Genomic DNA, 12,678 nt, shown 5'->3' with positions numbered 1-12,678 from the left:
TAACAGAGGCCTGGGGCTGTCTTTAAAAAGCATACAGCTAGAGGATAGGTGGGGAGCCAGGCCTGTGTTGATGCTGTGAGAGTCAAAGTGAAGGGGGCCAGGGGGAGGCAAAGGAGGGGCACCGAACAAGTTCGGGAGGTCAAGGAAAGCTCTCTGGAGAAAGTACATTTAACCAAGACCTAGTAAAGCAATCACAGCAGCTAATATCTGAAGTATTTAAAAAGTAACCACACAGTTCACAAATCCATAAACCCATAAAAATTGTTTTATCAGCAAGCATAGAAACAATGATACAACTATCAGACTGGATATAATACCAATGAACTTAAGATTGATGGTATGATTATGCTTTTTCTAAAATGCCTATTTCTTTCATAAAATTTTTATTTGGCTGTACTTTCCTCTCTGTGTGTGGGAGGGGGTTTAATGAAAGAGAGGCTGGAATATGTCATTTGACTTATTATATATCCATGTCAATTCCTTAAAGCCTCCATTATTTTACTGTAAAATATTCCTATTAACAATACAAAATAATTTACAAATGCCAAAAGGATCTACTGACTTTAAGAATATGTGGGTTATATATGGGTAAGTGAATTCGAGGCTAGGCGATTTTGTGATTTTCTATAAAATGCCATTGGATATAATACCACATATCTGATGTCAATTATTTGGATATTTGATTACAAATTATACCTTTGGTTCTATTCTGTAGTTTAATTTAAGGGAAAAGTATATATTTTTAAAATTATGTCACTTGAAACCACAGCATATTGGGAGGAATTTCTTATTGTCATCTAGATGCATCTATGTTTTATTTTTCTTGGTGGTAATGTTGTTACTGCTATTGGCTGTAGGTGGCACTAACAGCTGGCTCTGATTTGCTATCACACACATGATTCCTTGTTATTAATCTCTGCGGAGCTGGAAGAGGGTAGTTATGTGGAGAGTATATGAATAGGTTAGTAGAATGACCATCTTCTTCTCCACATGCCATCCCAAGCAAGATGGACCACTTAGCATGATGTGCACATTTGATCATGATTTGGCCCCTATCACATCCCCGACTGACTTCATTTCCTGATGCTGCCTGTCATCTTTTACATCTCTCTCAGATCACATTCTCCATCCAGCAGCTGGTAGCTCAGCCCCGTTTCCTAAACACGATATGCTCTCTCTGAGCGCTTGATCTTTGTGCATGCTGTTTCTAACACTTTCTCACCCCAAACCTCCTGGGGTGCACTTCCTCAAACTTAAAGAAGCCTAAGGAGCTTTATGATGTGTTCAGAGTTTACCCTGCAAAGGCCTTCTTACTCATTGGGCATGCCCTTCCAGAGAAGTAATTATTTTGCTCCTCACTTTGTATTTTTGTATTTCATGCAGTGGATGATGATTCAGTGCCTACAAATTCCCTCTTAACATTGGAAAGAAGAAGTCCAGCTTTAAGTACAGAGCTGACTACGGGTGCATCATGAGCCTTATCTTCCAAAGGAATAACCTTCATCAGTCGGAGCACACACTTGGAAATATGATGCGGAGGTGTTTTTCTCTGTGGATTCCTTAGCACAGAGGTTGCCACACTGTGGCTCACATGTCAAATCCCACTTACTGCCTATGTTTGCAAACAGAGTTTATTGGAACACAGCCATGCCCATTTGTTTATGTAGTATCCATATAAGAAAAATCTGTTGTCTCTGAGTGCTAAAGCAGAGAAATTCTGGGAATATTACAGAGCGGAAAGAGAGTGAGAGGAGAGCAGTTTTTGTTGCCTTTCATAAGAGTAACAGTGTTGGTAGGCTGCAAGATAAAAGTGTTTGAGATGCTCCCTCCCCCACCTACCCCAGTCTCCCAGGAACTCCTCCCCGTCTGACAAAAGCCATGTAGAGCTTTCAACATGAAACTTGAGGCCAAAAATATCCTTCTGGTTTCAGATTGGCCTGCAAAGTCGAAACTCTGCCTCAGTCAAAACAAAACTCAGGGGGTAAATAAAAATGAGTGGCTAAAACCTAACAGGGAAAAAATTATTTTCTGAAACTCAAATGCAGAATTTAGCAAGCACATGTCAGCCAGTTTTCAGGCCATCATGTTGTCAGGGGTTGAGCTACTGGCCAAAAGCAACTCACTTTGTTTCCGGGTGTGTCCGCTCTGCAGCAGGCCTGTCAGGGCCCTCAGGACCAGCAGTGGGCAGCAATGACCATGTGTCTGGCTCATAGAGTAAAGCAGCTGGCTCAGTTTTAGGACTTCCTTAGAGCTTGAACCCCCCTCAGTTATTCCACCTAGAAGTGCACTCCAGAGCATGCTAGGCCCATGCTTCTCAAAATGTGGCTCTTGACTTCTCTTAGGAACTTAATGGAAATGCAGAAATGCAGGCCCACCCCCTTGATTTACTGAATCAGAGTCTGCATTTTAACAAGATCCTTGGGTGATTTGTATCCATATTAAGGTCCTTTGTTGTATGAGGGACATAATAGGAAGTATTCGTCTGGCACATCCCATCTCAATATTCAATGGTTCTCTCCTCCCATTATTGACGTATCCCGTTTTAATACTCTCTTTACATCCCCAAAACACATGCACACTCACACACACTCACGGAACTCATTAATCCTTAACTCTCTTTCTAATCCCAAAGGTCTTGACCTTAACAGTTACAGTTGGAAATCCATTTAATAAACATATCTCAGCCAAGCCTGATGACAGCCAGGATATTACCCTCCCCAGGGGGTATTCACACTCAGCAAAACAAAACACACTTTGTGTATGCCCCAAGATGGACTCCGCATTGCTACAATAGTTCACATACCAATAGGCTACGCCAGCAGGAGAGGATATTTTTGGAAAAGTATATATTTTTTTAAATATACTGTTGGCAATTACAGGAGTCTACAGGCTCTGGTACTCAAATAACTGCTTGATGAGCTGCCAATCACCTCGACCCTGACCCATTCCCTTCCTGAGTTTTCCTAGTAAGAATCACAGAGCATTTGAACTTCCTGGGAGACTGGGTTAGGTGGGAAGAGAGCACCTCAGACCTTGTTATTTTACAGCCTTCTAACATTGTTACTCTTCTCTGGGAATAAAAGGCAGCAAAAACTGCTCTCCTCTCACTAATCTCGTTTCTGCTCTGCAATGGTTCCAGAATTTCTCTGCCTTAGCACTCAGAGACAACAGATTTTTCTTCTGTGTTTTCATCTTACTATCTGTCAACAATAGCTTGATACGGCAATGACTCTTAGACAAATCATGAGAAGTTAACTCCAGTGTTTATATGGCATCCGGTGGTACCACCACAGGCAGAGAAAGCATGTTTGGGAGTGTTTAAGGACAATAACAAATAGAAAACTATGATGGAGGGATGACATTATTTTATGGAGTCTCAACTGCATCTTCTACATCATTCACAAAGATGTATGTCAGACTGTGACTGGAACACAAGCTATATTTTGGGGAAAACGGACTCTTCAAGATTTATTGTCTTTCATATTTTACCATAAAGGATAAAAACTCATTATAAAATTTTAAAAATAACCATCTTCTCAGATCCTAAAATTATATTAGATCCAAGGCTCTTCTATAATATTGGAATTATCATGTGCTTTGTGTATCAGAATGAATGCTCTTCCTTATTACCTTGAAATATTCATTACTTTTGCCCTAGCCAGTTTGGCTCAGTGGATACAGCACTGGCCTGTGGACCAAAGCATCCTGGGTTTAATTCTGGTCAAGGGTATGTACCCCGGTTGCAGGCTCCTCCCTGGCATGTAAGAGGCAACTAATCGATGTGTTTCTCTTACATCGATGTTTCTCTCTGTCTTTCCCTCTCTCATTCACTCTCAATAAAAGTCAATGGAAAAATATCCTCAGGCGAGGAATAACAAAAAAAAAATATTCTTTATTTTCTAATCTTAAAAATAAATATACTTCAAGAAAATGAGAAGATACGCTACAGACTGGGAGGAAAATATTTGTAAGAGCACATCTGATAAAGCACATTTGTAAAGCACATCTGATATACAAAGAACTCTTAAAACTCAACATTAAGAAAACAAACTATTTGATTAAAAAATGGGCCAAACTTTTGTCACTGAACCAAGGAAGATATACAGATGTCAAATAAGCATATGAAAAGGTGCTTCATATCACATGTCACCAGAGAAATGGAAATTAAAAAAATGAAATATCTCTACAGAATGACCAAAATCCAGAACACTGACACCAAACGCAGATGAGGATGGGGAGCATCAGAAACTCTTATTCATTGCTGCTGGGAATGCAAAAGGATACAACTACTCTGGAAGACAGTTTGGTGGTTTCTTACAAAACTAAACATACTTTTACTATACAATCCAGCAATTGTGTTCTTTGGTATATAGCAAAGTAGTCTAAAACTCATGATGGCATATAAATCTGCATATGAATGTTTATGGTAGCTTTATGTATAGTTGCCAAAAGTTGGAGGCCACCAAGATGTCCTTCAGTAGATGAATGTGGTACAAGCATACAACAAAATAGTATTCAATGCTAACATAAAAAATTGAGCTATCACGCCATGAAAAGACATGGAGGAAACCTAAATGCATATTACTGAATGAAAGAAGGCAATCTGAAAAGGCTACATACTGTATGATTTTAATATAACATTCCAAAAAAGCAAGTCTATAGAGATAGTAAAAAAAGCTCAGTATTTGCCAGGGTTGGTTGGATGTGGGAGAAAAGGGATGAATAGGTGAAGCACAGAGGATTTTTAGGGCAGTGAAATGATTGTATATGATACTGTAATGATAGGTACAAATTATTATACATTTGTCCAAATGCATAGCACCAAGAATGAACCCTAAAATAAGCTATGGACTTTGGATAATTATGATGTTCAATGTAGGTTTCCCAATTGTACCAAATGCATATTCTGGTATGTGATATTGATAATGAGGGAGAAAATGCATGTGTGTGCGGGGGTGGGGGTGGGGATGGGGTGTATACAGTAAATCTCTGTACCTCTCTTTTTTGCTGTGAAGCTGAAACTGCTTTAAAAAAGTCTTTGAACAAAAACACAAGCAGTTTTAACATCACAAAATATTGTTCTTTTAAACATATGTTTATGACAGAAATACAGTTCTCTTTGGAATTTGAGGTCCTTTGGTCTCTAGTTCATGTCCTTAGGTTCTGCCAAAGCTATTGGTAAAACTATGTGAGAATCAGTTACCTTTAATGTTCCAAGACTGCACCCTAACTATACCCAGCCTTCAGCAAAGAAGGTGTATTTATTTTTGAAAGAATTAGGCAAAGTTGAATAAGGATATATATATATATATATATATATATATATATATATATATATATATATATATATATATAATATGGAGAGAGAAAGAGAGAGAGAGAGTTAGTTATAGGAGGGATGGGGGTGGTGCTACTGTCCCAGTATCAAATAGGCACTTGTTTCTGAATAGTGGGGAATGAACTTGCACTGAGATATACATATACCTTTGCTGGTTAAGGATCTCAGGAACCAACTGCCTGCATTTGTGACAGGACTGGGAAGGACCCAAGATGCAGAGTGAATCAGAGGGAAACTCTTTTCTTCAGCAATTATTCTGGCTTTCATGAGTATGCTATAGACTACAATACTTCTGAAAATAGGAAGGTGGTAAAGATGTTAATAGTCCTTCAGAGTTTATTAATGACTTGCAAATCTATTTAAGTTTTATAGGCATTACTTTACTATTATATATGCATATTTGATGGTTTTCATTACAAATTTCTATTTTTATAGGTAATCTGTTGTCACAGTGTTTGTCAAAACATATGTTCATCTCTTTTATGTAGTAATATCTTCATTATTTTATCAAGTTAGTCAAATGTTGAAATATGTAGAATGATCCTACATATCAATTTTGTCATAAAAATCTTCTTTGTGCCTGACTCTGTGCTTCAAACCAGGGGTACTAAAGCAAGATACAGTCCCTATCCTTAAAGTATTTATATCTTATACATGGTTTAGCCATTGTGCTATATCTACTTGAATGTTTTTAGCAATCCAGAAGGAATTTTTGGATTTTTTAAAAATGCTAAATGATCATCTCTCTTGATCATTAATATAGTAGTGTTAATGTCAGTTAGTTAAGAGTTATTATTAATAGAATTAATAGAATTTGCAAAGAAAATGTTCTGTATTCACCTGAAATTCTTGAAAACATTCTTGAGTCAGCTTTTTATTTAAAGAATACTTTTTCAGTAGGGTCCCATTTGTCAAAAAATGTTTGTTACTTTGAAATTTAGTAATTTTGAGTTGTGTAGCTAGATTAAAAATCATGGAAATAATGAGTATTCTATTTGTTCCAATTAGAAACACTCTGAACTTATGGCAGTCTTGGCCACCCCTTGTTGACCTTATTAGCAGACTACTCACCCAAGGAAAAAATGATCTTTTCAGATGAGATATTCCATACTTTATTTCCAGGCACTGGAGTCTGAGCCACACACCAGATGGTCAGGTTGTTTGATTGGGCTGGTTCATTGCCATACACCCTTGTGAAAACAGACTTTATGTTCAAAAATCCACTTTTGTCTTTTCTCTCTTCATTTGTAATGTATATTTCTACAAGACGAATAAGAGCAAGATTAGTCACTCACATTGCTGGCATGAGCCATACCATGATGCCAAGGCCTGGCGGGAGACAGTTTGGTTTACAGTAAAGGAGAGTCAAAAGGTGTCCAATGGCAGTATCTGGGCAGTGAGGGTATGTTCCAGCAGGCCCAGAATTAACTGGAACTGTTTGCTGAGGCTGCTGCATGGCATTGGTCCCTGATGGAGATGTGAAATGAGTTAAGAACAGCGGTTCTCAACCTGTGGGTCACGACCCCTTTGGTGGTTGAACGACCCTATCACAGGGGTCGCCTAAGACCATCCTGCATATCAGACATTTACATTACGATTCATAACGGTAGCAACATTACAGTTATGAAGGAGCAACGAAAATAATTTTATGGTTGGGTCACAACAGGAGGAACTGTATTTAAAGGGCCAGAAGGTTGAGAACCACTGATTAAGAGGATTGTTTGGATTGTAACCAGGGCCCAGGGGAATTTGAGGGCTCTGCTGTGGAATCTGGATACACAGCAGGGATATGCCTAAGTGATCAGGACGCTATAAAATGACCTCAGCTGAAACTCTGAGGTGCTCTGTGCCGTATCAGTGGTTCCCCCTTCCACAGGTCCCCTTTACAGAGGGAGGACCAACGAGCCCATGCCCGACAGCACTGGACCCCTTGTTGCAAATGTACATGTCATGCATATCTTTACTTTAATGGTGTTGCTTATTGTTTCCTTTTCCTGCAATAAGCTGCAGATTTATAACCATTGTCATGTTGGGTCCTGTGAGTCTTCTTTAGAAATAAAACCCTGTTTAACTGCCACTGTTAGTCCAACTTCCAAACAGCACACATGGTGGCAGGGATTTAAAGTAAAACTGTCTGTCATCATAGGCCATAACTTTCTGAACTCTCACAGTGTCTTTACATTAAAGGCTCTACATGCTAGTTCTGAATTTATTACTGGCCAAACTCATAACTAAATGTAGTTATATGCTGGTAGAACTCTGACCACACCATCCGGCCTTATAGTTGGGAGTGTAATTATAACTGCACAGGAACTTCATTTCTCTAATATCATTTTCTCCTTAATTCAAGCTAGCCTTGTCCAACCTAATATTGCTATGGCTCACTTGCCTCCTTTCAACCAGATCCTTCTACCTGTGCACATACTGCACGTCCACTCTTCAATCATTAAGCCCTTAGGACGTTAGGTTCTGGTCAGCATCAGACTTCTGTCTTAAGAACAAAGCCTCAGGTCTGTCAACCATGAGAGCAAAGTTTCTGCTAAACTCAAGATAACATCTTGACCTCAGTTATGTTTTAGCCCCAGGCCCATGAGAGCAGAACAACCCTACCACTACTAACCACATCCTCATGAAATCAGACAGGATGACGCCATGCAACATCGGGACCCGATGCAATGATCATCTCCTCCCTTTGCTTTGGCTCCGAGGAATCAGTAGAGCCCAGAACCCCAACTCCCTTAGCCACCTTGACTAATAATTTCCCCCCTATATAATTAATCTATCACCCAGAGGTCATTGGAGAACCAGGTTTCAGAGTACTGGCTTACCTATGCCTCTGGGCTTGGTGCCAATTCCCCAAATAAACCTTTACTGTACTTTCTTTGCTGAAAACTACCCTTCACATCATATTGGGCTTTGATGAGTAGGCAAACCAACCCCTTTAGTTTGAAGTAACATAATGGACACATCAAACAGGGCTTATTTAACAGGAGAACATACATATAATGACATTTAACAGATATTATCAGGATTGCATCCTGTCATTATGGTGGGTGAACTGGTTTTAAAGGGAACTAATAACAAAACCAATAGTAGTTTCAAAATGAATCAACTGCATTAACACAATGATTCATGAACACCAACTTTTAAGTTCATTATTTAAAAAAATAATGCAGTAACTGTGTGGTTCAGTTACTGTTGAAAATATGTTGCACATTGAGGAGAAATGACTCAGGAGAAAGGCTATTGTGCCAGGCAGGGGATGGCTGGGATTGTTCCAGCAAAGGTGGTCATGTTTATTACCTGTGAAAAATATAGCTTTGTGTAGTCTCACCTGAGCTTATTTCAATGTGTTCCTGCCCCAGGAACTTTTAATTCTCCAGGTGAGCATGTTCCTTGTCATGGAGCCAAGTTCTCTATGTGCACTTCCTCCAGTGCCCTCCCTCCCCTACCCCCCACTCCACCCAGGTCCTTATAAGAAAATGTAGAAATCACTCATTTATTGACTTAAAGCAGTGGTACTAAGTTAATTAAATTATATGAAATTATTACTAAATGTATGTTGAATTAAACTTTTTGCCCTCATCTAAAAGTTCTGCTTTTACTAACAGTGAAATAAAACATTAGTGTTTATATATAAGTTGATGAAGTCAAGTGTATTTCTCACATCCTGGGAAATGATACCCCCATCCTCTTGGAGGAGCCAGATGAGTATCAGAAAGTGGCATTTAAAGTGGCTGTTTTTTTTTTGGAATGGGAACTGTCCTTAAATGCCAAGATAAACTTAAGCAACCTCAATTTCTATTGTTCTTTGTTTTCTTTCTTTGCCAAACCCATTTCCATTGAATGATTTCCTTACCTTCTCTTTCACCTTGAGGAAAACTTCTGTCTATAAACCATGTGAGATTTGCTGTAGGAAATACATTCCTCAGTGAGCAGGTAAATGTTCTCTGGGTGTAAATACAAGACACAGGAAGAATTATTTGCAAGTTCAGAAGTACGGAATACCCCTTACATCTCCACCAACTCTCACAAAAGGCAAATTGGCAGAAAACATTTTCTCCACTTTTAACAATGCCATGTTTTAAGAGGTTGTGTGAAAAATTTGAATTACAAATAGACTTTCTCTTTATAAAGATGTTATAAATTAATGGCTAGAATCCAGGACAATACTGGTGTTGCAAATCTGGATTACTGGTTTTGTAAAAGGAAAATCACAGCTCTGCACAGGCAGAATAAAATAGTAGTAAATGGAAATGAAAAGATAGAAGGGAGAAGCTCTAACAGGCAGAGGCCAGAGAAGAATATTCTGTTAGAATAAATGCTACACTTTGGTTATTTCCATTCCCCAAATAATATAATGTAGAGAGCGGCTACAGGGTTTAGACAGGTTCAAGCCTTGGACTAATGAGAGGGCACAGTCCTCTCATGGCAAAGTCACGTGCAAGTCCCAGCTTGAAGGGCAAAGCCCTCCCAGCACAATTATAGCCAAAGGCTATAATTGTAAGCTTGCCCTCATGGTCTGAACCTGTGGTCCCAGGTGGCTGAGTGATGTAGGCTTCGGGATGTGTAGCAACTGCTGCCAAAACAAAGCTTGATAGAGTTCAGGTGCATGTAATTGAGTAGATTCGAACCCCCCGAGAACATTGCAAACATCTTGACCACGCCCTTACTTTGTCTTGTGGGATCTGGCTATAAAATAAAGATTCAGCTTGCAGGCTGTGGCACTGTCTCTCCATCTGAGAGCAGCATCCCACCTAGCCCCAGCTTTATTCTCTTGTCTGTCTTCTTTAATCCTTCCCCCTCCATCCCCCTCAGGTTTACCCCTGGCCGTGCTGAGCTCAGCACAATATAAAATATTATTTGTAGCAGTGGCCACAGAAACCCTTTACTATAAGTATCTCACTTTTGACTTGTAGAGAGTTTTCCATAATCCATTTTCATTTTATTATATTAATACTATAGGGTAAGAAAGATACACCTTATTATTGTCACCTGACAGATGGGAAAACCAAAGCACAGAATCACAGACTAGCTAAAGGGTGTGGGATGTAGTTGATAGCACAAATTGGGAACTATATTACCTCAATCCCAGGCCAAAATATCTCCTGGTAAAACACATGTATTGAAATAAGAGAGAAATAGAAGAACAGGTTGTTTATGTCACAAAACTAGAAAGTTTAGAGGTAGGATTAGTTATGTTTTATTTTCAACACTGTGTTTGTTCTTCGTGAGATGGTGGTTTCTTCAATAGCTTGGTGAAAATATCCAATAAGACTTATTGGATCCTCATTATTTTATCTGAGATACTGAAAAATAACAATTCCATTTATAATTACTTGCTTTCTCATCAAGAGATGTGTGTAGTTTTACATATTACCAGTCCTTGTTTTTAGTTCTCAAATATTTCCCAATTGATGCATATACTAGTTAACTAATAAAGAACCATTAGCTGTATGTGATGCTCGGTGTGCCAATTTCCCCACAGACTAGTTAGCCCCGAAGAGTCTGGACCTTCTACAGAGCTGAGAAACCAAATTTAAACATACTAACTTACATTCCTCTGGTGAGATCCTACTGAGGTGCAGTGTAGCATACCTCAGTATGTCACTACAAAAATCTCAAGAAAATATCTAAAACTTTCAGAGGAATTTATCTATTGTGTATCCAAGATGGGCAGGATCAACCATTGCAGCTCCCATTTTCCCACTCATTCAACACTTGAAAGTGGAGATACACGCAGTGGCAAGAATGCAGATCTGTGAAATTGCTTCACTTTCTGTCCTAAAAAAAATCAAAAGTAAAATAGGTCCCCTAAAATATATTCCTTTTAAGTAAAGAAAAAATAATTCAGTTTATTTAATCCAATAAAATGCCAAAGATTGATGATTATCTCTATGATGTAAAAGTTATAGGAAATGTAGTGTTATTATATCAACTAGAGGCCTGGTGCACAAAATCTGTGCATGGGGGGGGGGTGGTCCCTCAGCCCAGCCTGTACCCTTTCCAATCTGGGACCCCTTGGGGGATGTCCAACTGCCTCTTGCAACCTAGGACTGCCAGCTCCTAACCGCTCACCTGCCTGCCTGCCTGATCGCCCCTAACCCCTCTGCCTGCTTGCCTGATTGCCCCTAACCCCTCTGCCTGCTTGCCTGATCGCCCCTAACTGCTCCCCTGCCAGTTTGATCACCCCTAACTGCCTCTGCCTTGCCCTGAACCCAGGACTCAGGATTCCCTCCCTCTGGCCAGCCACAGGCACCTGGGACTGCAGGGCGGGTGGCTTGTACCTCTCCCGGGCTGGGCTGCAGGTGCAGGCACAGCTGCTGGCACCCAGGACCATGGGGTGGGTGGCTTGTCCCTCTCCTGGGCCGCAGCCCCAACTGCTAGCATCCAGGACTGTGGGGCAGGTAGCCTGTCCCTCTCCTAGGCTGCAGGTGCAGGTGCAGCCACTGGCACCCAGGACCATGGGTCAGGTGGCTTGTCCTTCTCCCGGGCCGCAGCCTGGCTGGTCCCCATTCCTCTCTCACGAGTTCATTTGTACCTGGATGGTCCTCATTCCTCTCTCCCCAGTGTTGAGTGTCTGAGCAGTTAAGGCGTGATGGCATGGCAATGAGAGGGCATGACACTATTTGCATATTAGCTCTTTATTATATAGGATACCTTTAACCACTCTTATGATTCATTTCCTCCATGCTCAGTTAACCCAAAAAAAGACAATGGTATGGTAATATCAGTAACAAGTGGTGGTTCCATTACTTTTTAAAGGTACTATCTCACCAAAAAAAAATTTCTTGTCAACTTAAAAAAATGTTTAAAAGATTTACTCTTGTAGATTCTCTGAATTCAGATTTTATGGACTGATTTAGGCTTCAATTATTCTATACCACCTCCAGACTGTGTCCCAAGATTTTGTTTAGGAATATAATTCTTGTCCTGAAACTCCTCCCAATCTCTCTAAAACTGTAGACTAAAGTAGTTCAAGTTGAAGTCAAATATCTTAGGAAACATCAGCAGATATGGTTTTGCTGAGCAAAGAGAACTGTCTTTATTTGGAAACTTCTACTTGGTCCAAATGAGTATGAAAAAAAAACATGTTACATTTAAAAAAAATAAGAAGTAAATATGCACAAAAGTCTACATGCACACACATACAAGCACACACAGGGACCTGTTCCTCTACTCTAAATTAAATCATTCGCTCACTCTTTGTGTGCCTGTTGCCTCTGTGAGACAAGCCAAATCATTGATTTCCCCAACACATTATTCTAAGTCTACCTGGAATAAGTGAGGAATAGCACAAAGAATTGTATAATAAGTGCCAAATGTATTTGGAAATTTCT

The 12,678-nt window shown here is 39.8% G+C and overlaps 1 protein-coding gene across 1 annotated transcript in view; it reads right to left on the bottom strand.

Moving 5' to 3' along the window:
• CD96 (CD96 molecule) overlaps positions 1 to 12,678 on the bottom strand; it is an 89,612-nt gene that overhangs the window by 39,013 nt on the left and 37,921 nt on the right. Inside the window, exons 6-7 of the mRNA XM_036351892.1 lie at positions 9,198 to 9,288; positions 6,410 to 6,598 (exon numbers count right to left, since the gene is read on the bottom strand). Of these exons, the coding sequence (XP_036207785.1) occupies positions 6,410 to 6,598; positions 9,198 to 9,288 (280 nt within the window). The remainder of the gene's footprint in view (positions 1 to 6,409; positions 6,599 to 9,197; positions 9,289 to 12,678) is intronic.

The sequence above is a fragment of the Myotis myotis genome, unplaced genomic scaffold, assembly GCF_014108235.1.
Source record: "Myotis myotis isolate mMyoMyo1 unplaced genomic scaffold, mMyoMyo1.p scaffold_m19_p_2, whole genome shotgun sequence".
NCBI classification, from domain to species: Eukaryota; Metazoa; Chordata; class Mammalia; order Chiroptera; family Vespertilionidae; genus Myotis; species Myotis myotis.
Note: the sequence above shows the minus strand (reverse complement) of the source record. Positions and strands in the feature narration are given on the sequence as shown.